Source organism: Acanthopagrus latus, chromosome 16 (assembly GCF_904848185.1).
Source record: "Acanthopagrus latus isolate v.2019 chromosome 16, fAcaLat1.1, whole genome shotgun sequence".
NCBI classification, from domain to species: domain Eukaryota; kingdom Metazoa; phylum Chordata; class Actinopteri; order Spariformes; family Sparidae; genus Acanthopagrus; species Acanthopagrus latus.
The window spans coordinates 14684034-14706287 of record NC_051054.1 but is presented as its reverse complement, the minus strand read 5'-3'; the positions used below and the strand labels follow the sequence as shown (position 1 = coordinate 14706287).

At 41.1% G+C, this 22254-nt stretch overlaps 2 protein-coding genes across 2 annotated transcripts; both read right to left on the bottom strand.

Moving 5' to 3' along the window:
• Positions 1-1675: 1675 nt before the first annotated feature.
• Positions 1676-14295, bottom strand: lin52 (lin-52 DREAM MuvB core complex component). Its single transcript, XM_037072741.1, has 6 exons — positions 14249-14295; positions 12146-12220; positions 12012-12049; positions 11814-11880; positions 11563-11646; positions 1676-2041 (listed from the first exon to the last, which is right to left on the bottom strand). The coding sequence occupies exons 1-6, from the start codon at positions 14265-14267 to the stop codon at positions 1986-1988; spliced, it is 339 nt and encodes a 112-aa protein (XP_036928636.1). The 5' UTR covers positions 14268-14295; the 3' UTR covers positions 1676-1985.
• A 667-nt stretch (positions 14296-14962) lies between these two features.
• On the bottom strand, positions 14963-21477 carry pomt2 (protein-O-mannosyltransferase 2). The gene is made up of 21 exons (XM_037072739.1): positions 20632-21477; positions 20439-20523; positions 20247-20351; positions 20038-20146; positions 19795-19903; positions 19259-19418; positions 18983-19089; positions 18799-18881; positions 18380-18489; positions 18212-18278; positions 18062-18122; positions 17859-17937; positions 17586-17737; positions 17292-17383; positions 17114-17190; positions 16952-17023; positions 16802-16861; positions 16594-16699; positions 16334-16474; positions 15837-15948; positions 14963-15673 (listed from the first exon to the last, which is right to left on the bottom strand). Exons 1-21 carry the CDS (start codon positions 20934-20936, stop codon positions 15568-15570), a joined length of 2298 nt encoding a protein of 765 aa, XP_036928634.1. The 5' UTR covers positions 20937-21477; the 3' UTR covers positions 14963-15567.
• Between the last annotated feature and the right edge of the window lie 777 nt (positions 21478-22254).

Below are 22254 nucleotides of genomic sequence, written 5' to 3'. Positions count from 1 at the left end.
GTCATTTTACAACACCAGGGTTGTAGAGCAAAATTTGAGTCGAGGATTTTCACACACTGTTCTGTAGTCTGGTGGTGCGGCAGCAGATACAGCAGGGTCAACAGACTGAGGCTGGGCTGGGTGTTGTCTTTTAGTATCAGACATCTAACTTCTCTGATATCACTTATGCTCAGTAGATAGGTGTGGATGACGTTCTGGGATCAGGTAACTATACGACTAACACAACAGCAATACAAACAAGATTTCAAGACTTTAAAATTAAGTGTCTGTGTGATGGGTGCATGATTGGGCTGAGTTTAGCCATTATTGCATCTTAAATTTAAAATCAGTAGAGCTGCAGCATTCTCTTATATTATTTTGCTACTGTGTTCAAAACCACTGAAGGTGTATTCACTTCATAATAAGCCATCAGGTCTGGAATTATACATGTTAATAAGTCATTATTTCCTGATAAAGTTTTTTGTTTGCTGCAATCCACTAAATCTGCGGTTTGATAAATGGATGCTTGATTACACAAGTTGGGCAACTCTAATGTTTACTGATTAATGTCTTGTTATTGATCAGTCACATCATCACACATTTATCTGCCATTAATAAAGTCACTTGTTACAAATGATAAAGACGTGTCTAATTACAGGGGTAGGCTAATTATCAGGGTTTAGTAATACAGGTTGGCTGTATCTGAGCCCCTGACAACTTTAGATTTAGTTTTAATGATCCATGTTTTACAGGAAAATAAGTCATATAGAGGTTAATAATATAATTTGGGGTCGTGGCGGTTGTAGTGGTTGGTGGGGTTAGGAGCCTCTTGTACTATTACATAGCTTATGTTGAAAAAGAACTTATCTATGAACACTTTTTGGAATGATTTGGACACAGCTTAAGTTTGTGTGCTCTATCTGGCCCCAATCTCCCTGCTTCCAGGCCATGCTGTGTTCAAAGACCCACAAACTCTGTCTGAATCTTGCAGAACTGTTTAAATAATTTTCTTAAGGGGTGAACCAGGGTCCCTGTGTGAGAGGCAGGGGGTGAAGCCACTGAGGCAATGGCGGCCTCTGTCCGTGTGAATCGGAAAGACGATTAGGGGCTTATTAGCGGCCTGGGGAGAAGTGTAACTTGTTGGGAGTGAGTGGCCAGAGCCCCAGCGACATCTCCAGCCGAGAACAGTCCGAGGCATTGTCCTACCTAATTATGGCGGATGGACTTCTTTTTGTTTCCCATTCGGCATGCCTGTCTGATTCCCTTTTTGCCCGGCCGCTAGCTCCGACAAGGCCGAAGTGTGCTAATTAGAAAAGAAATGGTCCTAGTAATTATGTCAACTCTCATTAACGGCGATGACAATGAGCAATATTATTTTTACGCAATGTTTTGTGTAGGGGACCCTGCTTCCAATGCTCATTAAATGGAAAACATGCCCTGGTAGCCGGGAAAGCACTCTCACGTCGGAGCTCCTTACATGTCCACAGCCGGAGAGGTGCTGCACTTTGTGGAATGAGAGGCATGAAGTTATTGCCCTGATTAAAAGTTGAACAGTCTCTCATAACTGTTGCATCACCAAAGTTAGATGCTCAGGCTGCAAACCTAATCATTCCAAAGGTATATTAAATAAAAAGGCAATCATCTCTACATTTAAAACTTTATTATACAACTTCACAAAATGCAAAACATGTATTTCTTTTTTAAAGTAGAAATAAAAATAAATAGGGAACATTTAATCAAACAGGTCTACAAGCTACTGAGAAAATCAACTGACAAAGAAATAAATCAATTCCATAAATGTAAAGGTATCTATCAGGAGCAAGAGGACCTCGGTGTGTTTGTGTGTGTGAGCATTTTGCTCCAATTTACAGTTTGAGCTCAACGTCTCTGAACTTTGTTGAAAAAGGACTGAACATGTTTAACGCATACATCAGATACTTCACGTACTCACACATTTCCTATTGCTTGGACAAAATAACAAAACAAAACAAAACAAACAAAACATGTCACTTCTTGGGTCTCTCCAAGATGTTGAGAAACTTCCCTCTGGTCATTTCCCGGGCTGTAACACAAGAAAACACAACAACACACACAAGGTTAGAAGATCTGTTTTCAGTTCATTGTTATGTTCATTACTTTTCTTTGCATCTTTCCGACAATCATTGACAAGTTTGTAAAAAATGAGAAAGAAAATCCCTGCCAGCCTTGCCACAACATTGGCCTGCAGATCTGTTGTTTAGAAATGCAAAGCATGTATTTAATATCTGCACTGTCACACAGGGAGGCAATTTATACAAACATCTGTTCATTCAGGACATGGAAAACAACATAAAATGGAGACGTGGCTACCAAAGAGCCTTGTGATTTGCTTGATTGCTGTCTCAATGCAGTGGGTACAAGTACTCAGACCTACGCGTGCATGAAAGTGTGTGTACGTGAGTGTGTGCAATTCACCAAGATGATAGGGAATAGAGCAGATTGTCTCTATCCGCCCCACTTGAGATAATAGAATATGGCCATGTCTGAAATAAGTGACCAGCAAAGTAAGTAAAGGGAAAGCATTTTAAGGCAAAATTACAGTATTTACTAGAAGTTAATAACAGGCAAGAGGAAAAAAATCACTCACTTTGGGGGCAAGCTGGTCAGAAATCTACCAGGTTGGTGAGAAAGTCAGTTTTTACTGGCAACCATATAAAAAATATGGTTATCAAATAACAGCAAACACTAAAGTGTCATGTTTGATATTAACTTGAGTAAATGAATCAGAACCAAGACACAGTGTGTCACAGATGTGAAGCAGCAAACATTCTTCTTCCTGTTTTCAGGATAACTGAAACATTCGCTTGCACTCCAGTTCATAAACATTTGCTTGTGCTTCAGTACATCATCGTCTTTACCTTCCACAATTGTGGAATTGTGAGTGCACAATTGGTACTGAGCATGTGCAACTCTCAACAGAGATCAGAACTTCTTTACTACGTCCATCATAAGCTCTAAAACTATGTGTTGAATTCTCTTTTACTTCTTGCCCAATCAGGCAACTGAGTTGCTAGATTTACTTGTCCCTTACTAATCCTTATTGTTGAACTCTGAAATATGATTATAACAAGTAACCCTTCAGGCCAGTGGGTTTTCAACAATGATTAATGGGATTGAAATAACATATTCTGCCATAAGAAATTAATGGGTATTTTCCAAAATGTTCTATAATATTTGTCATTTTTCCTGAAAATTCTGGAGGATTTTTTTCCTCCTGCAATCTTAGGAAAAAAAGTTCAAATTAAATGAAAATCTGATACAGGAGAGATTTACTTCTCTTTAAAGGACAAAAGCATAAAAAAGGCAACTACTACTTCTACTTCAAGTAATATTCTGGATACAACTTGACCTAAAGCTGTTTTGTTACTTTGTTCTTACTGGGAATATGCCTCTTCAAGAAGCTGATGCTTGAGGTCAGAGGTTACACTCTAAGACTTTTTGCATTTTAATAAAACACAACCATTTCCATACTGCCCATTTATTTGGGCTCATATGGACTATTGAGTCAGAGACTATATGAGAGCTGCAGCAATTAGTGGATTAGTTAATGAAAAGAAAATAAGTTCAACTATCTTTAATTGATTAATCGTTTCAGTTATTTTTCAAGCATGAATGTAGAACATTCTTTGCTGAACATGGCTCCGGCTTCTTAAAAGTAAAAATCTGCGCCTTTTCTTTTTAATTTAAGATAGTAAATGAAGACTCTGTTGAGTGGACAAAAGAAGCAATTTGAAGATGTGGGATCAAGTGAAGTACGTTTTGTACAAGAGTGTAAACTCTGTGCCATAGACAGTCCTACAACAGAACCGTCCCTGCTGAAGCCTCTTGGTGAAACTGGTCTTCACTGGGAGAGCAATCACTGCTGAGGCTTTCCTGTGAAAGACAAACCTGTGTGTCACTATGGAGACTGTGGGGACTTTAATGCAGCAGCATCAGAACGCCTGCCAAGGTGCCATGCAGGTAACAGTAATTACTCTCCGTTAAAGATAAGACAAGGATCAGGCTCGTCTCCACTGCAGTTTTTATGAGTTGCAAAGACCCTATTCACCTTACCATCATATCACACAAATATAAGACTACAGAGCGGCAGAGACTTTATATGAGCATTTAGTAGAAAGTCATCCACCTTCATGATGCCTGCATGCGATCAGGATCTTGACTGGCTGCTGTGTGCTGCTGTAAAGGAGCCCCGCCTCCCCCTGCCCACAGCGGCTAATGAAAAATCCGGGCCAGTTAGTAATCTAGATGAGTTGCCCAGTGTGGAATGATAATGGTGCATCTGGGCGTGGGGGCCACGTCACCTTGAGGTGTCCCTCATTAGGTTAAAGATGATGCTAATTGGAATGGGATGGATTCATTTTGCACTTTGCTGTCTCTTTAAATCACCCTAAACAAAGTCATCAGGGGACCCCTGGATGTGCAGCGGGGGCTTTAGATTGAAATGAAGCCATCAAAAAATTAGGCGAGGGAAAGCAATTACATTGGGATGACCCTAAAGGCGCAGGCACCCTGATGTCACTCTGTTATTAGGAGCAGTTACACTAGGATTGGTAAAGGGCAGCAGTTAATATTTTGGATTTTTAAGGTGTCATGCTTCTCTCTCTTCTTATCGCGTTTTCCATCTCTTGATGAGCCCAAACTGTAAAACAGATCAAGGATGGCTGTGCCACTCCTCCCGAGACCCCTCACCCCACTGAGCGTCTCATTAATTACGGTTCAGTTCAGCGTCCCCCTGCTCAGAAAGAAATATCATTGATATCATCACATTAAAGACCCCATTAAACATAAATCAGTGCCCAATTTATGATTCCTTTTTATAAAACAGAATTATGGGGAAAAGTGCTTGGCACGGTGAAGGTGGGCTTGGTGTGCTGCTTATGAGGTCAGCTCTGTGTAGAGCCATAAGAGGACTGTAATGTTCCTCAAATGAATTCAAGAAACAAACATTTATGTATTTATTTATACAACTGGGCCCTCTTCTTCTGCTGTGGTTTAATGGCACCCACCATTTGTATATCCTAGCCTGTCTTACCTGTTAAGGTGGGCCTTAACCAAAGTTTATGATCCTTTAAATAAAAGAAATGTTTAAATCAGAGGGGCACTCAGTAGAATGCATTCCTTCGCTAAGGCCCAACAGTACCCTTTAATTTAGTCGAGCCTGATCCAATATCAAACATGATAGGCCTGTATTTCTCCATATTTTACATAACACTTAACTACTTAACCATAACTTCAAGATCACCCGATTGAGGATCTACATCAAAATATACTTGTAAATACCCGCCACTTAAATACAACCTTTTTCTTTTCAGGATCCATGCATTATTGTTGAAAGAAATTAAACAAAATATTGAGAGAAAACTTGAAAGTGAATAAAAATTCCTCTCCCTTACGCACTAGAAGTTAAAGTCAAAGTTTCTGTCAACCAACTAACCAATCAACCAACCAACCAACCAACAAATGGACACGGGATCAAAACACAACCTCCCTCTTGGCAGTTATTGGTATTACCTGAAAAAAGTCCACCTCATGCATCCCTAGAAATGTCCATATTTGGATGGGAACTTGACGAGTGGGTCAGACCCTGAAACTGAAGCAGCTAAATGGGATTCAGCCACAATTCAATTGATCATTTACATCTGTGACATGTCAAAATGTCTTCCAGAAAAAAGGCAAAACAGTGTTGCAGTACACATGATGAAGGACTGACCTCAATGAAAAACTGTAATTCCGCTGTACTGGCATGTTACAGTGCTCCATTTTATTTTATTTCTGATTATCATATTTATTAAGGAGTTTTTTTTATTTTTTATTTTTATTTTTTTACAACATTTGATTGTATATTTTTGGAATAAGTACATAAACTGCTGAGGTTAGAAAGCCTCAAACGCCTACACACTTGCGCACACACACCGAAACACACACGCGAACACATGCTTTGTCATACAACAGGCGAGATCAATACTGATTAGGGGGACTTAGAGATTTGTTTAGTTGATTAGAAAGGTCAATTACTAATTTTGCACTAAGTTAATCAGCATCTTGTTACCACTGCCATCCATACTAAATGACACCTTATGGATTCTGTGGGCCATCTCCTTGCCCTGTTGATTTGTTACTATCTAATTATCATTTAGCCTGATCTGGTCTGAGATTCCATCACAGTCTAACAGTAAACACGGCCACATCATTCTGGACGAAACAGTTTCACCCGTGTTACATTTTCTGCATGTTCGACTGCAATCCCTTTTTATTGAAGCAATCTGAATTCATTTTCAGCCCTAAATAGACACAATATGTGAACAAAGCCAGGTTATCATCAGATTGAGGGCTTAGGACACTGCAGAGAGACCAGTATGAAGGCTCCTGTACAGACCTAACTCCTCCATCAGCACAGTAATCCTCTGGCTATAGATTTAGGCCTGATTACTGCTGCAGAGGAACACTGCAACAATAGAGATTAACCTATATAAACAAACAGCCAAATATGCCCCAAGCTATTTAAAACTGATGCCCTTTTTCCAAGATTATAGAGCAAACACGAAAACCAGACTGCAACCCACACATTTCTGCAATTTGTCCCTCCTGAACTTGCAAATCATTTTCATTTGGAAAAAAACCCAGGTGGCTCAAATGTAAATGCAGAGGAAACGCGGTGGTGTAACATCTCACTTTTCCCTCGTTTACGGTGAGTGATCTGGGTGTCATTGTCACAGCCCACTCCCAGCCCCCCTCACCACTCCCCTGTGTATAAAATGAGAGTAATCATCACTTCGCCCTCCCCTCCGCAACCCCCTGCCTCCGCCTGCCCCTCTCGATGGCACGCTCCCGGTGAGCCGCTGGACCCCTGTTAGCTCCGAAGACAGATGACCACCTGGGTTAACTGGAGTCCTGGACCTGCGCCCTGACTGCCCCAATTCGCTTTCATTAAGAGTTAAGAGGACTTATCTGACCCTCACTGCCCATCTCGGAGCGCTGCTCAGCTATTACGGCCTGTAAGCTTTATTTAATGGATTTAACATCCTCTTTCACCGCCCTCCTCCCCGGGGACGAGGGGAGACACAGAGGAGATGAAACACACAAACACACAAGTAAAGAGACACTCGGCGGCACACAGCCCGCACCCCCTCCTCGGTCTCGCAACACATACACATGACGCTCATGTTTGTGTTCAAAATTCAATTACCCACTTATTGATACTTCACAGGGATATTTAAGATGCAGACACGAGCTGTGATTTCCCAGGGGAGCCACTGGTTCCTCTTTATGTCCCAACCGAGAGGGCCCCACCCCTCCTCTCCTCATCCAATGTATTTTCGCCTGGCTGACACACACACACACGCATTCACACACCAAAACAAACACATCTGCACCTCCCAACCCCTGCCCCAGCCTATGCCTGTTCAAGAGGTGTCCTTATTAATAGGCAATCAGTCAAAAATCATTCATTAAAAAGCCTAAAAGGTTTTACACCCGCACTATGATTAGCTGGGAAAGAAAATCCAATGAATTCCTAATGCCTTTATGGAAATGAGGTGTCATTTCCGATCTGCTCAGGGAGGAGGCAGGCAGGCAGAACTGAGGAGCGGTGTGTGTGTGTGTGTGTGTGTGTGTGTGTGTGTGCGTGTGTGTGTTAAGCTCTGTCTGCCTGTGCTTTCACACATCTCCGACACTGATCCTGCTCAAGATATGGACAGGCTCCATCAAATACAGCTGCAACCTGCTACACAGAGGAAGGAGACACTCATCCTCCTGTTGCAAAATGTGAGCAGAGCGATGGACCGTCACTATAGAGGCAGCACTATTATGAAATGGTACGGCCCATAATTAAAAAGATGGGAGCCAATTTGAGAGCAGGAACCACAAAAGGCCCAAGGTTATTGAATGTTAGATGATAAAAACCAACCATCTCAGATCCCTGTTTCACCTTCAAAGAGACGCGCCACGACACTGCCATTCATCGCAACTGAGACAGGAGAAGAGGTGAAAAGACGAGCACAGAGGAGGAGTGGAAGTGAGGTGGAGGAGGAGGAAGGGTAGTGGTGCTGGGGAGGCATCCCCTGTTCCTCATTCAGCGGCTGTCAGCTCAGGCACTTCATAACCGCCCGCCCCGCGGTCAGCCCGCCTGATGGATTGATGGAGGCACATTAGAACCAGTGGGGCCCAGTGAATGCAATCATATTCAGTAGCGGCGTGCTTCTAATAGGTCGGAGATTGATCCTAAGGGTGAGGAGGAGGAGGAGGTGTTGACTGCGGAGGCCCATTAGGAGCTGTCAGGGCAGGGCGACCTTCAGTCTCACCTTCACATAGGGAGACGCAACAGGGGTCAGGCCCGGGTCTAAGCCACGCTGCGTCACGGTGGACGACAGGTGCTTCATGAGAGACAACAGGTGGTCCTAGACCGAGAGTACAATGAGTGTTACATGTTTTACCTAAATATCAAAGTTTTGAATCATTGTAATATGGTGTTTCTAAGGTATAAATGGTAGTGATACATTTTTTCTGATGTGTTTTTTTTCTATCTTGGTGAGAAGAAGAGAAATAAACACATTATCTGGTTAACATTTCTGAAAAGGGATATGTCTGAGCACTTCTTCAGTAGGATCATTGTTATCAGCACATGAACTTTCTGTTTAAGTCTCTCAAAAACACACTTCACTTTAACTATTGACACATATGTTTCCATAATTTCTGCCTAAATGGTAGACTTCAGACTTTATATCTAAATCTAAAACCACCCTGTACATCCTCTTCCTACTCACTTCCACTTCAGCTGCATGTCAACATGAAGGGTCCGCAACATTACGTGACCAACAGCATGACGTGGTAATTAGTTGAAACCCTCCAACAACGAGTCTTCTGTACACTGATAGCATCTACCGACCACATACAAAGACACTCTACCAAGTAAAATCCAAGCAGTTTATAAATGTTAACAAAAAAGGAATCACGCTCCCAGAAGATGCAATGAATATGTACAAAGATTTCTGTTTCAACTGGAGAGAGGGAAGTTCTTCCCACACCTTTCACTGCCCTACACCTTAATGAAAGGTGCTTCATTCAGCTGTGATGTGATTACTAAGTACACTCTGTGACAGGACGAGAGTGAGAGTGAGGAAGGTCTGGTTTGAGAAGGGCTCACCATCACAATTACTATAAGCACAGTAGTTAGCTTTTCAGTCTTTTTTGTAATTTCCTTTGGTTTCAGTTCACCTTCTCTTTCTGAAAATCTAAATTAACAAGCAGGAACACCTTCTAATTAACAGCACGTCCTGGACCTATAAGTGTTGAATGGTAGTCAGTGGCCTTGAGCACACAAGTGTGATAGAGCACTGTCACCATCTCAAGCAGCTTGGTGCTCAGTGGCTGAGGCCCTCCAGCGTGTCCCAAAGGAACACTCAGCTTTCAATTACCTCCAATAACAGCACTTATCAGAATCCTCAGCTTTCCCCAGAGACTCGGGGCTTGATGCCCGCGCTCAGTGGCCCACGACAGGGGCATTCATCATTGGGTGGAGTAACAGCTGGGGCCTGAGGAAGAGGCACGCGTCAAACCCCTCTGGGACAAGACTGGGCCAGCCATTATTTGGGGTGCTGGTGGGAGGAGGGTGGGGTGTTATGGTTGTGTCACATACTCCCTTTCATATCCATGTCAATACATGAGTACAAACATGGTGGTTTGTGCACACTTTGCGAGAAAAAAGGCAGAAACCAACAGTGGTGTCGCTGAGGTGTATTCCAGGCATGGGATAATGGTGCTCCTGTAATAATGTTTGGTCCCTTCTCTCACTGCAGCAGGATGGGTGAGTTTTCACTCCTTGATTGTGCTCTGCCCATTAACCAGCATCCTCTTTAATGGTCCACATGTCGAGGGGGGAGGGGCAGTAAATCCTGTCCCCCTGCCCTCGCTCCGCCGTGCCTCTGCGGAGTGTCGTTTACGGGTACTGAAGAGTGCACAAACATGATGAAAAAGTAGCTGAGATTTACAAGGCCTCCCCTGACAGCCAGGAAAAGGAGAAAATTAAACCAGAGAGCATTAAACAGGCACCCATTACAGGGCTGCTCCGACACCAATAATAACCATCATTGTGTCCCGTCATCCCGAGGTACATGACATGATTGCAAAGCCTACAGGCCTGCACCTGTGACAGCTAACATCTTCATACCGGCCACATGACATGCTTCTCCAGGCTTTAGGAGGTCAGGGAGATTAGACACTTTCTCTGCTAAATGAATCTGCGACTTGAGGTCTATGCAAAAAGAACACACTCAATTCAATCTATAGCCTTTTAATAAGTAGTTGGTCCTCTATAGGCTTACACAGGTCCCCTGCTATGTAGAGTTGCAACCGTTAGTCGATTGATGGATTTGCTGCTTTTCTTCGTTGTATTTAATGATGCATGAAGACTTTTGGAGTTTTGGAATGTTGGTTAAAGAAAAAGCAGCAATTTGAAAATGGCAAATGGAGCGACGGAACGAAAATCAATTCATCATGACAATAATCTGCAGATTATTCATTAATGAAAATAATGGTTGACTGCGGCCCTATTAATTCTTCACATGCCTTATTTGATCATTGCAGGAAATCTTGAACATTTTAATCACTCCTACCTAAAATCTGATAATGTCTTCAGATATTTCAAGATTTTTCAGTAAAGCCTTTTCCAAATTACATTTGGTATAATTTAATTCGTAATTACAGGTTGTCTTTAAGGAGTTTAACAAAGCAGCGCGTTCATCACAAGCAGGCCGCAGTGCAACAATTGAACTCACTGTCTACGTAAAATGACCTTGCCTGTGCTATGTACAGGTATGTAGGTTGAATTTAACTGACTGAATGTACTTTTATTTACATATTCTATCCCAGTAAGATGAGGGCTGTGCCACAATTCTTCATTGGTTATGTGCTTTCGCCACAGGAAAAATAAATACCCCTTTTTCTCTTTGGAAAATATGAGCACTTAGCTACATCTCTCTAATCCACACTCCATAAGGATTATGACAATGGAGGCAGCGGGGAATGGATTAAAAACTAGATTTTGCATCCATCAAATGCTTGAGCACTTGTTGTATGGGCTCTTGTGGGTCTGCCCTTGCTTCTTCAATTTTTCCAATGTTAACAAGATTGACCTAAATCTACCATCTGACCTGAATTAAGACCTCAAAATCACCTTTTTCCTGGTCTTTAAACAGAGGGGAGTTTGTTATAAAAGATTATAAACATTATTCACCCTGTCTTTGGGGAAAAAAGAGCTTCTGTACAGTCTGCCTGTTTGGGTTTTGATTGTCAAAATGCACAAAGATGCTTTGAAATCCACCAGCTCCATATGGAAAAGCTATGAGCACCATCTAGTGGTATTACGTGACTTGCTCTATGGCTTGAATCGTGTGTTTTTCAGCAGTATTCTGTGCATTTGCATATTTGTCCGTCAGATTTTTGATTTTGTTTTCTTGCAAAAACATCTAAATTTCCACCAACAATTTTAACCTTTACAAATACCATCTGTGGTGTACTTTGCATAGTTTGTGTTGTTCATGTACTCACACTCCTCTAATCCCAGCTGGTAAGCGAGGTTCTGAAGTCCTTTTACCTTCTCCATCAGGTTGGCTGTGGTCAGACTACCCAGCTCTACACAAAGCATAACAGCACCCATAATCAAATCTCTTAGCCACATGTAACTACCTTCAACAGAACGTTATCTCATTTGACACAATTATATGTTAAGACTATTTCTGTTCCGAATACTCCATCTTAACACCAACTGTTTCAGGTACAAGGACAATGTCAGCACTTACCTTTCAACATCTCAATGTCCTCACTCTCTAGTTCAGCCATCCACTTTGGGGGCGAATTAGTGATGGGCTGTGATGTTAATACACAACAGTACACAACTCATTACAGATTTATAGATCAGGCCTATATATTACAGTACATCAAGCCTATTTAATCATCTTGTTTGTAAATCAAATTGAGCCACAGTGAATCTAACTCACATTTTTACAAGACGCAGCGAATTCTGCAACTCCAGGCACTATATGAGAGATTACAAGATAATCAGGATTATAATTACATAGGACACAATTCAGTAGGGAGAAAACACACAAGGGCAGGGAGGACGTAAACTTACACTGCTCTGGCCACAGGTCTGGTGATGCTCTGTCCAACTTCTCAAAACTCAGCAAAGAGGATTCAAAATCGTCACCTATCCAAATAACACAGAAAGTATTTTGGTTTTGTAACATTTTTAAGGAAAAGGCATAAACTGCATATTTGTAAATCATGTAAGACACGAAAAGTTCTACTCAATGATGAACACTTATTTCACTTTATTTTCAAACCCAAAGTCTCTCCAAGCACTGTGTGTGTGTGTGTGTGTGTGTGTGTGTGTGTGTGTGTGTGTGTGTATACATTTTTTGCTGATGCACCTCTGAGCAACAAAAGTAGATGAATTCTGGTGGAAATGTCAAAATGTCACTATAGGTTTACATAATAATATAACAGGCCCTTTAATAAATATATGCCAAGCATAATCTTTAACCTCTGACCCAAAATATATATTTTAAAACAACAAACCCTGTGGTGCCAATTTAAACAATTAATGTTTTCAAGTCATTACAATCTTTTTACTCTATATCACATTTCCTCATCTCAAAATTTAGCATGCCATTTATCTCTCCTGAGACTGATGTGGCTCACATCCATTAAAAAAACATGATCTAACTTTACAGTTTCACAAACAAACATTAAGTAGACAAGTTCCAGTACAATTTAATAGTTACATGTCTTTTAACAAAAGATAGCAGCCCTTTGAAGAAAATGTTCAAGGGTTGCTTATTAGGGTTGATTTATTAGGTGGAAATATGATTTATCCCCCCCAAAACCCTCATTTTCTTCAGCAAACATGCATGCAGTAGGGCACTGGTTAAGTCTTGGACCTCACATTAGATTGAAACAGTCAAATGAATGCAATGGAATCCGCATTGGAACAGTGTTATGAATTTGACTGTGCGTCAAGCCCTGTTAAGATACACAATACACAATAATATATGTAAAAAATAAAAGTATATGGCATATGTTTACAGTTATATGTTCACAAAGATGGCTTATACACTGTAAAATGTGTCTTATGGTTGTACAAGTAAAAGTGTTTGTATTTAGGTGAATACTTCTGTATTAACAAGAGTTGCTAAAATTATTAAAAGTAACACAACTTATTTTCCAGAATGATAACAATGTACATATAACATTATTGGTTTATAGGCGTTAGCCTACTGATGCATTTATGTGCTTACGACTCAAATGTTGTATACACTTTATCTGAAGGGTAGTAAATGAACATTGAAATTGACATTATATTACATACCATTATGATTTTCATTTTCCTTTTTCAAAAAAATGTTTTTTCATTTTATTTTACAGACTGGACTTCAGTCACACTGACCCATGCATTAATTACACATTATTTGTTGATCAGAATCTGCAGTAAGTAAGTAAGTAGTAATCTAAGTTTTAAAATAAATGAAGTGGAGTAAAAAGTTCAATATTTCCCCCTGAAATGTAGTGGGAGTGTGTATAAAGTAGCATAAAACAGAAATACTCAAGTAAAGTACTAGAACCTTAAAACTGTACATGAGGGAGATGAACACCTGATCTTGATGTACTTGTGTTTTATTCATATTTCATGAGATTCGGCTGTAAAACAACTGCAGCTTAACAAGGGCATGGCTCATAACATAACTGTAGCGTGCAGTCACGTTAACACCAATAACATTATGTAGGAGGTGAAGCGTGAAAGACAGCAGCCAGTAACGTAAAACCTATTACTAGTCCCAATGTTGTGAAACCAAACACTGTAACTGTTACCCATGGTATAAATAAAGGTGATTCGGCCTGTTGAAAGCACAGCAGCGAGCTTCGGCGGGTATCTATGTTTGTAGCTAGCAGCACTCACAGTTTCATCTCTGTGGGTCAAACTGTACGACAGCTTCTGTGTTTCTGTCTCCAGTGTGCCTCTGTACACTGGTCAGACACAACACTGGGGCTAGTGAAGGCTGTAGCCAGCGGAGAAAAAACATCTCCAAACAGCACAAATACATCGCTAACATGTGTTTTCTGTCAACTCTGGATGTTCGTGTAAAGCAACAAAGGAGTCGCTAACGATTTAAAGTCCGTAATAACGGCAAATTTGCAATTTATACACCGCATAGCAGGGTAAGGAATTAGAATTTACCTCCATTTGGAGACGCCATCTTCAGAATACGCACGTGACGGACGACAGCCAATCACAGCGGCCGTCCTGGGAGTTGACGCGTAGCGGCGTAGTTCACAAACACGCCACCAGGCGGCCAGAAGTTTAATGTCAAGGTGAGGCCATAGTTATGAACATATATCATATACACTGACATTCACAGCATAATCTCCTTAGCTGCATGAATATGCTAATGTGGCTGCATTTCAAGTAATCTATTATAATCTAATTTCGATGGTTTTAGCCACTGAATAGCTATGCTATTATTTTCTTTTGCAAATGCATATATTCCCTGTTATAAATAATGCAGTAGTCTCAGACAAGAATTTGCACTTCATGGTTTAAAATGACTTAACATTAAAAAGCATTCTTTTTGTTATGCCTTTGCTCTTCCAGCTGTGAATAACCGATAGTGAGAAATCCAAACTCTCATTGGATGTAAAGTTTCATGGTATTAATTTAATCTACATTACCAAATTCACACTGAAAGATCAGCTTCGAATCAAGTAATGATCACAGATTAAAATTAGACCATTTTTTCATGTTTGGTTTAAGGCAAGGACTTGGGGATAATTCATCTAAAAGAGACTAGACTACTATATATAATATTAAAATCAACAGAAGTATCCAGAAAATTGTGTGTATTCTGAGTCTCAATTTTTGTTCAAGGTGAAAACAACGTAAGTAAGCTGGGACTACAAGAATATCATAGTTTATTGATCATAGTGAAACAAACGTATGACACTGAGAGTCAGTAGTAGTCAGACAGCACTAATACAAAAATACCGGGCACTAAGATCAAGACACTCTCAAACAAAAAAATACTGTCTCTGAGAACTCTAAACCTACGTAACATGATGCAGCATTTAAACGTTTCAGATTTATTTTCAGCGGCTCCTTTCAGGCACTTCATCGTCGTCATCGTGACATACAGTACACACATATACACATTTAAGTCCAGGGTGTGAGATGTGCTGTGAGTTAAGGCAGCTTGGTGACGATTAGTGTCTAGATCTTTATTTTCAAAAACTCCACAACACTCTGGCTTTCATATTGCACTGGTTCATGTCTGTCTTGTAAAACATTCTTTACACTTTATAGACTCTGACACTTGAAATGTTGAGACATAAAAACCTGGACACGTGGAGACTCTATACTAATGTGGACAGTCCATACCTTATAATTTTTTTTTTTTTTTTTTTGTGTAAACACTCGAAGACCGTAAGTCTGTGAGACACATGTTTGATTAAACTCCCTTCAACTCACATCACAATCTATGTTTCCTCTTGGTGCCAATGTGACTAGAACTCCCAGGAGTCCATCCACTTCAGGCCAGCCATGGCGCTGCCCACCTCGTGTGCCAGAGGACCCGTCATGCCGTAGGAGAGAGGATGGAACAAGTAGAAACTGACGGACAGAGAGGGGATTATAAGATATATACACATTAAAAGAACTTGAAAATCACAATGGAAGTAGGTTATAATCACAAGGAAGCTCATTAATTGCAACAGAAATCGAACACTGATGATATACGGTTTATGATGACTCTAAGAATAAAGAGTCATCTCACCTGTAAAGAATACTGAACAGAAGTACCATCAGACCGACTTTCTGCAGCCAATCTGAATACGGTCGGCGCAGAAGCAAGTCAGCGCTTTTCAACAGAACATCTAATGTGATACCTGTGAAGAATAAACACAATGATTGATGATGACATTCGTTGTGCAACAATTAGAAATACAGTTCCCATAATACTTTGGGAGCTGTGCACAGGTGGGACAGTGCGCTGTTGGTAATATTATTTAGCTAATCCTTTCTTTATACATTTTGGTACCATTAAAAGTGTATAGAGGTAAGGAGTGCCTTTTACTCTAATTTCTAAGCAGATTTATGGTGCTTATTACATTAAATATCATACTTGACTAGGGCTCAGAGTAGGAGAACGATTTAATTCTTTTCTTCATGTTACATCTTTGCCTCATGTCTTTCTCTCTCTGCCCTCGGCATTTGGCCCTTCCTCACAGTTTGAACAGATGTAAGCAGCCAATATGCGGTGGGATTTGGTACCTGTTAGCATGCTGTTGAAGAGCATCGCAGGGAAGTAGTGGTGGTAGTAGAGCACACGGCCCATGGTGTAGAAAGGTGCATAGTGCAGCAGCCAGCCGAGGAGCAGCAGTCCTCCTTCTCTCATGAGCACATGAGAATCCTCTGAGAGACAACGTGCAGAACATGTATTTGATGTTTACATCTTTTTCCTGTTCTTGCAACCATTATCAGTGCAATCGGTGCAAAAAAATGTGCCGTGGAATCACAGTTAATAACCATACCTATTCTTTTCTGTCCCAATGAGAAACCTCTTTGTAGTGCTATAGAAGCCACCGCCACCATGATTACATACAATCCCAAACTCGTAAGGTTTATCCACCAGACCACCTGAAAAACAGGTTTTAATCATGAGCACATTACTGCGAAATGGTCAAGTGCGACAACAATAAAATGTATCTGTAAATGTATGTAAATCTTAAAAATGCTCACAGGGTTCCCCAGCAGATAAACACGATAATCTGTGTCATTCACTCCAGAAAACCTCAGTCCCTTTACACAAATAAAGAACATTTAGAGTTAGTTACTACATTAGGATAAAACACAAATATAAACATTCTTACTGTAGATTATTCAATGCACCTGATAGTTGATGGGCCAATGCCAGGGTTTTGAGTTCATCTCATTGTCTTTGGGTTTCAAGCCACTGTTACCCTAAAAAAAAGACAATGTCTCCATCAAAACATGTCTTATGATAAAACACATTCTTGAATCACAGACAGATTGACATCTTTTCTTTCTTACTCTTATCATAACGATGTGGGACTCCAGTAAGATCTCCAGAAAATGGGGTTTCAGCACAGACAAACTTATATTGGGTACTGCAAGAAGACACAAGGGACATATTAACATGTTGGTTAATGTTTAGCATCACCAAGTATTTGAAAAAAAAGTGTGTATGCAATAAGTGTTGTCATCTTACACTTGGGATTGATGTGATCTTCGATGTTCCACTGAGAGCTCGGAGACTCCTTCAAGTAGGGGCTACAGGTCACCTCCACCTGTTCCCAGCCCCTGAATAGAAGAGAAAAATTGCACTTCATGACTGTCCACATACACACTAAAATCAATCTAAAATTATATGTCTACAAAGTAGTATATGCAATTGTTTTTATGGATAATGTGTCACCTTATATATTAAATTGTGTTTGGACACAAAGTCCAAAGTCTTGTCATTAGGATCATCTGTAATCAGAGCATAGAAGATAAGATTTACCATTTAGGGAGTGTCTTGCCGGAGGAGTAAAGCACACATCCGGTTGCTCGGTGCAAAAAGCGGACTTTGCTACGTAGCACCTTCACCAGGTCACCCTTCCGCCCTCCACACACCTCCACCTGCCACAGGTCATTGATGTCACCTGTGCCATTCTAAGAAGGGGGCAGAGAAAGGTGGAAAAGTGACATGCAATTGGAATTTAATGTTATTAATACTGAATTAGGGAAGCTAACAGCTATTTTTAGTGCAACTTTGTGCTGTGGAGCTACTCACAATGCCATAGCCTGTAACCTGAAAGTGTTTCTTGGTCAGAGGAGCCTCATGGAGGTGAGTGTGAAGGTTGCGGGTTGTTCTGCAAGGACAGAGAAAACATCTATTTTCTAAAACATTCACATAATTTGGATTGGAATGACACAGACTCATTTCAATTATTAAATGTTTTTCAAGACGATGCTCCGTGGAGTCATGACGCTTACTCTTTGTGCTCCAGTCGAATGATGTCACCATGTCGAACCAGATCAGGTGTCCCCGATTGAGCTTAAAAAAGGCAAAAATTTAAGATGCATTAGTTCCTTAATAGTATCCTATCGATATGTCATAAGAGTAAATCAACCCCCTCTCCTCACATTCATTATCACCGTGTCTGTGTACAAGCCACAAGTTGTTGTAGTCCTTATGAAGATAGGCTGTAACCTGTAAAAGAAAATGGTTCAATTTGAATACAGCACAGATATTAGCATGCTCAGTTATGTTATGTTGATAATGTTTATCACTCATCTCTCTGGCAGCCTGACCTGTTGCTGTTTTGCTCCCACTCCTTCTGGGTACAAGTGCCAGTGAGAGTGCAAATAGCCTCCAGCAATACGGAGGTTTTTCACTGTGATGGTGGAGCCATACGCCAGGTCTGCATCAGAAGAACGGACGAGATATTGCCTTACATCATTTTCAAACTGCCTCATAAAATGTCATTTAAAGTGGCAAAGAGACACCACATAAATCAATTAAAGATAAGAATTGATAAGAAGTGATACATGATATGTCATTTTATGAAGACAGTGCAAATGTTTGCAATGCAAGCAAATGTTTCAGCCCATCTGCCTGTTATCAAAATTAAGGGACTTTCTCTGACCTCCTTTCCCATTTTCCTTATTAGTGTTTTTGTAAACACAGCTGCAGCGTCATGTGTTTTTGTTCACACACGTTTGGCACTTACACTCAGGCATGGATGCATTGTGCAGGTTATTTCCAATTAGACGGGACTGAAAGGCTGAACTGAAGAAACCATCTCCTGGTCCGCTGGTGAGAGAAGACAATCATGATTACCCAAACAAATGGACTGGCTGTCATCATTGCAGTACTCCGTGAGATGAGCGGTAATCAGTGTGTCCGCAACATACCTTTTGTTCAACACTACAAAGTGGATTGCGAATATTGTAATGTAGAGGAGGAGTGGAAGCAGGATGAGTCCAATAACCCGAGCCAGGAGGTGCTTTGCGATGTCCACCTGGAGCCAGAAAATACAGTCAGACTTCTACTCGTAAACATTATCAGCTGCCAGTGACATTAAATCAGAATCAGAATTCCTTTTTTGATACCGCAAACGGGGAAATTTGTGTGTCACAGCAGCCAAAGGACAGTTAATGTAGACTATGATCTAAACAAATGTTGATTACCAGTGACAGACTGAGGTCTCCCAAAAGTCTCCAGAGGTCCCAGACTGTGTTCAGTCCCACCAACAGGATGACAAACAGACCGACAAACTTCACACCCAACGCTCCAGCAAGGCTGACACCAGTCAGTACCATCCACAGCCACCAGGAGGCAGAAAAAGGCCTGAAAACAAACATTATAATCATCATTATAAAAATAATTCACATATTAGTCGACAATGAAAATAACCATTAGATGCAACTCTGAGTGTCTCTTTATTGCTTGAAAAGTAAGAAAAGTATCTCTGTCATATACCCTGCCTTCTTATTGTCCTTCAGTTCAGTTCCTATTGGACAATTTGCTATTATTTCTTTGGGGATGTAAATACAGTTTCTTATCTGATCAAGCTCTTTTTTGTAGTTTCTCCTGACTTAAGTAAGGATATCAATCAGAAATAACAAAAGTCCAAAGACTTAGACTTAAATCTGTTAATTTTGACAAAAAAAATTCAATTCTGCAACCAGCGAATGTGCACCATGAATGAAAACATTTGACCTACCTGTATCTCTGCTGGTTGAACTTGACCATGCTGAGCACTGCTGCCATGATGAAGAACATGAGTATGGGGTCTAACAGGATGTACTGGGAAATTGTGATCGAGCCGGTGTCTGTCAAGAGGGAGGAATCAAGCAAAAATTCATTCTCCTTGTGAGAACAGGAAGAATGCACGCTGCTAGAACCTCTGATGCATTGGATGGTTTGACACTGAAATAGATGCTTCAACCATTACATGTTCACTCACCAAATATAAGCAGGGTGGCAGTGATGAGAGCTGCGGTGTGAGACTGAGACAACTCCAGCACTATGAGGTAGGCAAAGACTGGGAGACAGGAGCCCAACATGGCACAAAACTGGAAGACAGAAATCAAGACAGACACATCAGCAGCCCTAATATGTCTTAAGAACACATAACTCAATGTTAAAAGCTTTCTAGTGGGGGAAGTGGCATACCCCTCTCATCCCCCAGTAGTTGTGGTGCTCATATTTATCTCCCGGCTTTCCGAAGGGAAAGGTGCCATCATAACCGGTCATGTAACCAGCGAGACCGATCAGCATCTGCAACACAGTAGAAAGGAGATCAGTACTAATACTAGAGAGGTTTCACTGAAGACACACGAGTTTAAGCACAATAGGCTGTCTCACTTTTCCAAGAGGAGGATGGACATCGAAAAAGAAGGTCCTGTTGATGTAGTAGCTTCCCATCTTCCCAAAGTGCGTCTCGTCCCAGCTGAAACGCCAAAAAAAAAAAAAAAAAACAAGCCATCACGTACAAAAACCACACAGACTAAAAATGCACTAAATCCACACGCATGCATCGCAGAGGACTTTAACGCACCACACATGAGGGGGATCTGCGATCTTGTAGAGGCGAGTAGAGAAGGCCAGCCCCACCACCAACATCAGCAGCACCCTGCTCGGAGGCTCATCGCTGTGGTTTCCTCTGGCTGAGCACTGAGCAGGTGTCCCATTCGACGACCGGGCGTCATCTTCTGAGTGGTGTCCTGCAGGCTGACTGTGTGTGTCTTTTGACAGCGGGGTGGAGGGGGTCTTTTCTGAGCTGGGGAAGATTTTCCTGTTTCGCAGTGTTGAAGTGTCCCCTGCTGTTCTGTTCCTTTGTGAAATGCATTCTTCCTTTGCCATTAGGACATACAATCTGTGATGGGATGACCAGACTCCCGTGGAAGACAGGTGGGTCTAGTATTATGGTAACACTGCCTTATCATATAGTAAAAAAAGGTAGTTAATGAGTGATGGCTAGATGATGTGTAGCTTTGCTATCTGGGACAAATACCTACATTTAGCGCTGTTATAACAACACTGGTCACCAGGTATAATCCCTCAATACTGCAGGTCACAACAGTTGGTACTGACAGTGACTGTCACACCTTTCCAACTCATCAACTTATCAGACATATTGTAGCCACGACATTTCCACCAATAACATACTTATCCTAGCTTATCCCGGCTTGCACATTTCTAACCGCGTATCCCCTTGCAAAAAGGCGCAATTCCCAGCAAAAACTGCGTCAGTTTAAGGTCGCTATCGCCTCAAATGACTGCTGTATTATTAAAAGAGTCACATTAGCAACACAGCAAAAGCACGAGTGGGTGTCTGCGGCTCGAGTCGACGAAACACGTACGAAGCGAGGTGGCTTCTGGGAGGTGTATTCCCCCTGCGAAACTAACGCGGGCACGCTGTACCGCGGTAAACGCGATTTCCCAGAATCCTTCAGGAGTAGCTCGCTTCCCCGGTTGACCAATGGGAACAGAGTAATGGAAAAGCTGGAAAAGCAGACAGTGATGTGTTGTTATACTTGGTCTCTAGAGGGAGACATAGTATAATACATCATTTGGAATGCTCATTTCTTTCTTTTTTCTTTCTTTCTTTCTTTCTTTCTTTCTTTCTTTCTTTCTTTCCTGGGACGATCATTTCCGAACTCCAGTCCTGACATGTTTATAGTGTTGACTGTGGCAGATATTCTGCGGCTCATCTCTGCAGCCAAAACACAAACACCAGTGGTCAGAAGCTAATTGCATTTTCTCAACTACTGCTAAGTCCAATTTTGAGGTAGCCTTTAATTATTTTGATTTTCTGATACATAAATCTTGCAGCTCACTGCACTTCAGAGGAAAATATTTGTGCTGCACAACATGGATTTTAAAGCTATGCAGATTCAGATATTAAACTCCTGGGCTGAAATTATAGATTAAGCTGCCCGGCAGTAAATTAAATTGAGAGCTATGCCTCAAATAATACTTAAATGGTCAAATATCACACTGTGAAAATGTTTCTTTCTTCATAATTAATATATATAATGGCTTAAAGTACAATTGGTGGAAACATTCCTGCACTGGACCTTTACTTCTGACTAATTACTTCTGACCACTTATGCTTAGACAATAATGTCCTAGTGGTCCATATAGTGGTCCTGCTTTATGTAACAAAAATACAATTAAA

Coding starts and splice junctions, on each gene's coding strand:
- pomt2 (XM_037072739.1), bottom strand. CDS start 20,936: ATGGCAAAGGAAGAATGCATTTCACAAAGGAACAGAACAGCAGGGGAC. Junction 17,938..18,061: donor ATTCGACTGGAGCACAAAGA/GTAAGCGTCATG, acceptor CTGTCCTTGCAG/AACAACCCGCAACCTTCACA. Junction 16,700..16,801: donor TTTATCTGCTGGGGAACCCT/GTGAGCATTTTT, acceptor CCTGTTTTTCAG/GTGGTCTGGTGGATAAACCT.
- lin52 (XM_037072741.1), bottom strand. Junction 12,050..12,145: donor AGACCTGTGGCCAGAGCAGT/GTAAGTTTACGT, acceptor TCTCTCATATAG/TGCCTGGAGTTGCAGAATTC. Junction 2,042..11,562: donor CCAGCTGGGATTAGAGGAGT/GTGAGTACATGA, acceptor CTTGTGTTACAG/CCCGGGAAATGACCAGAGGG.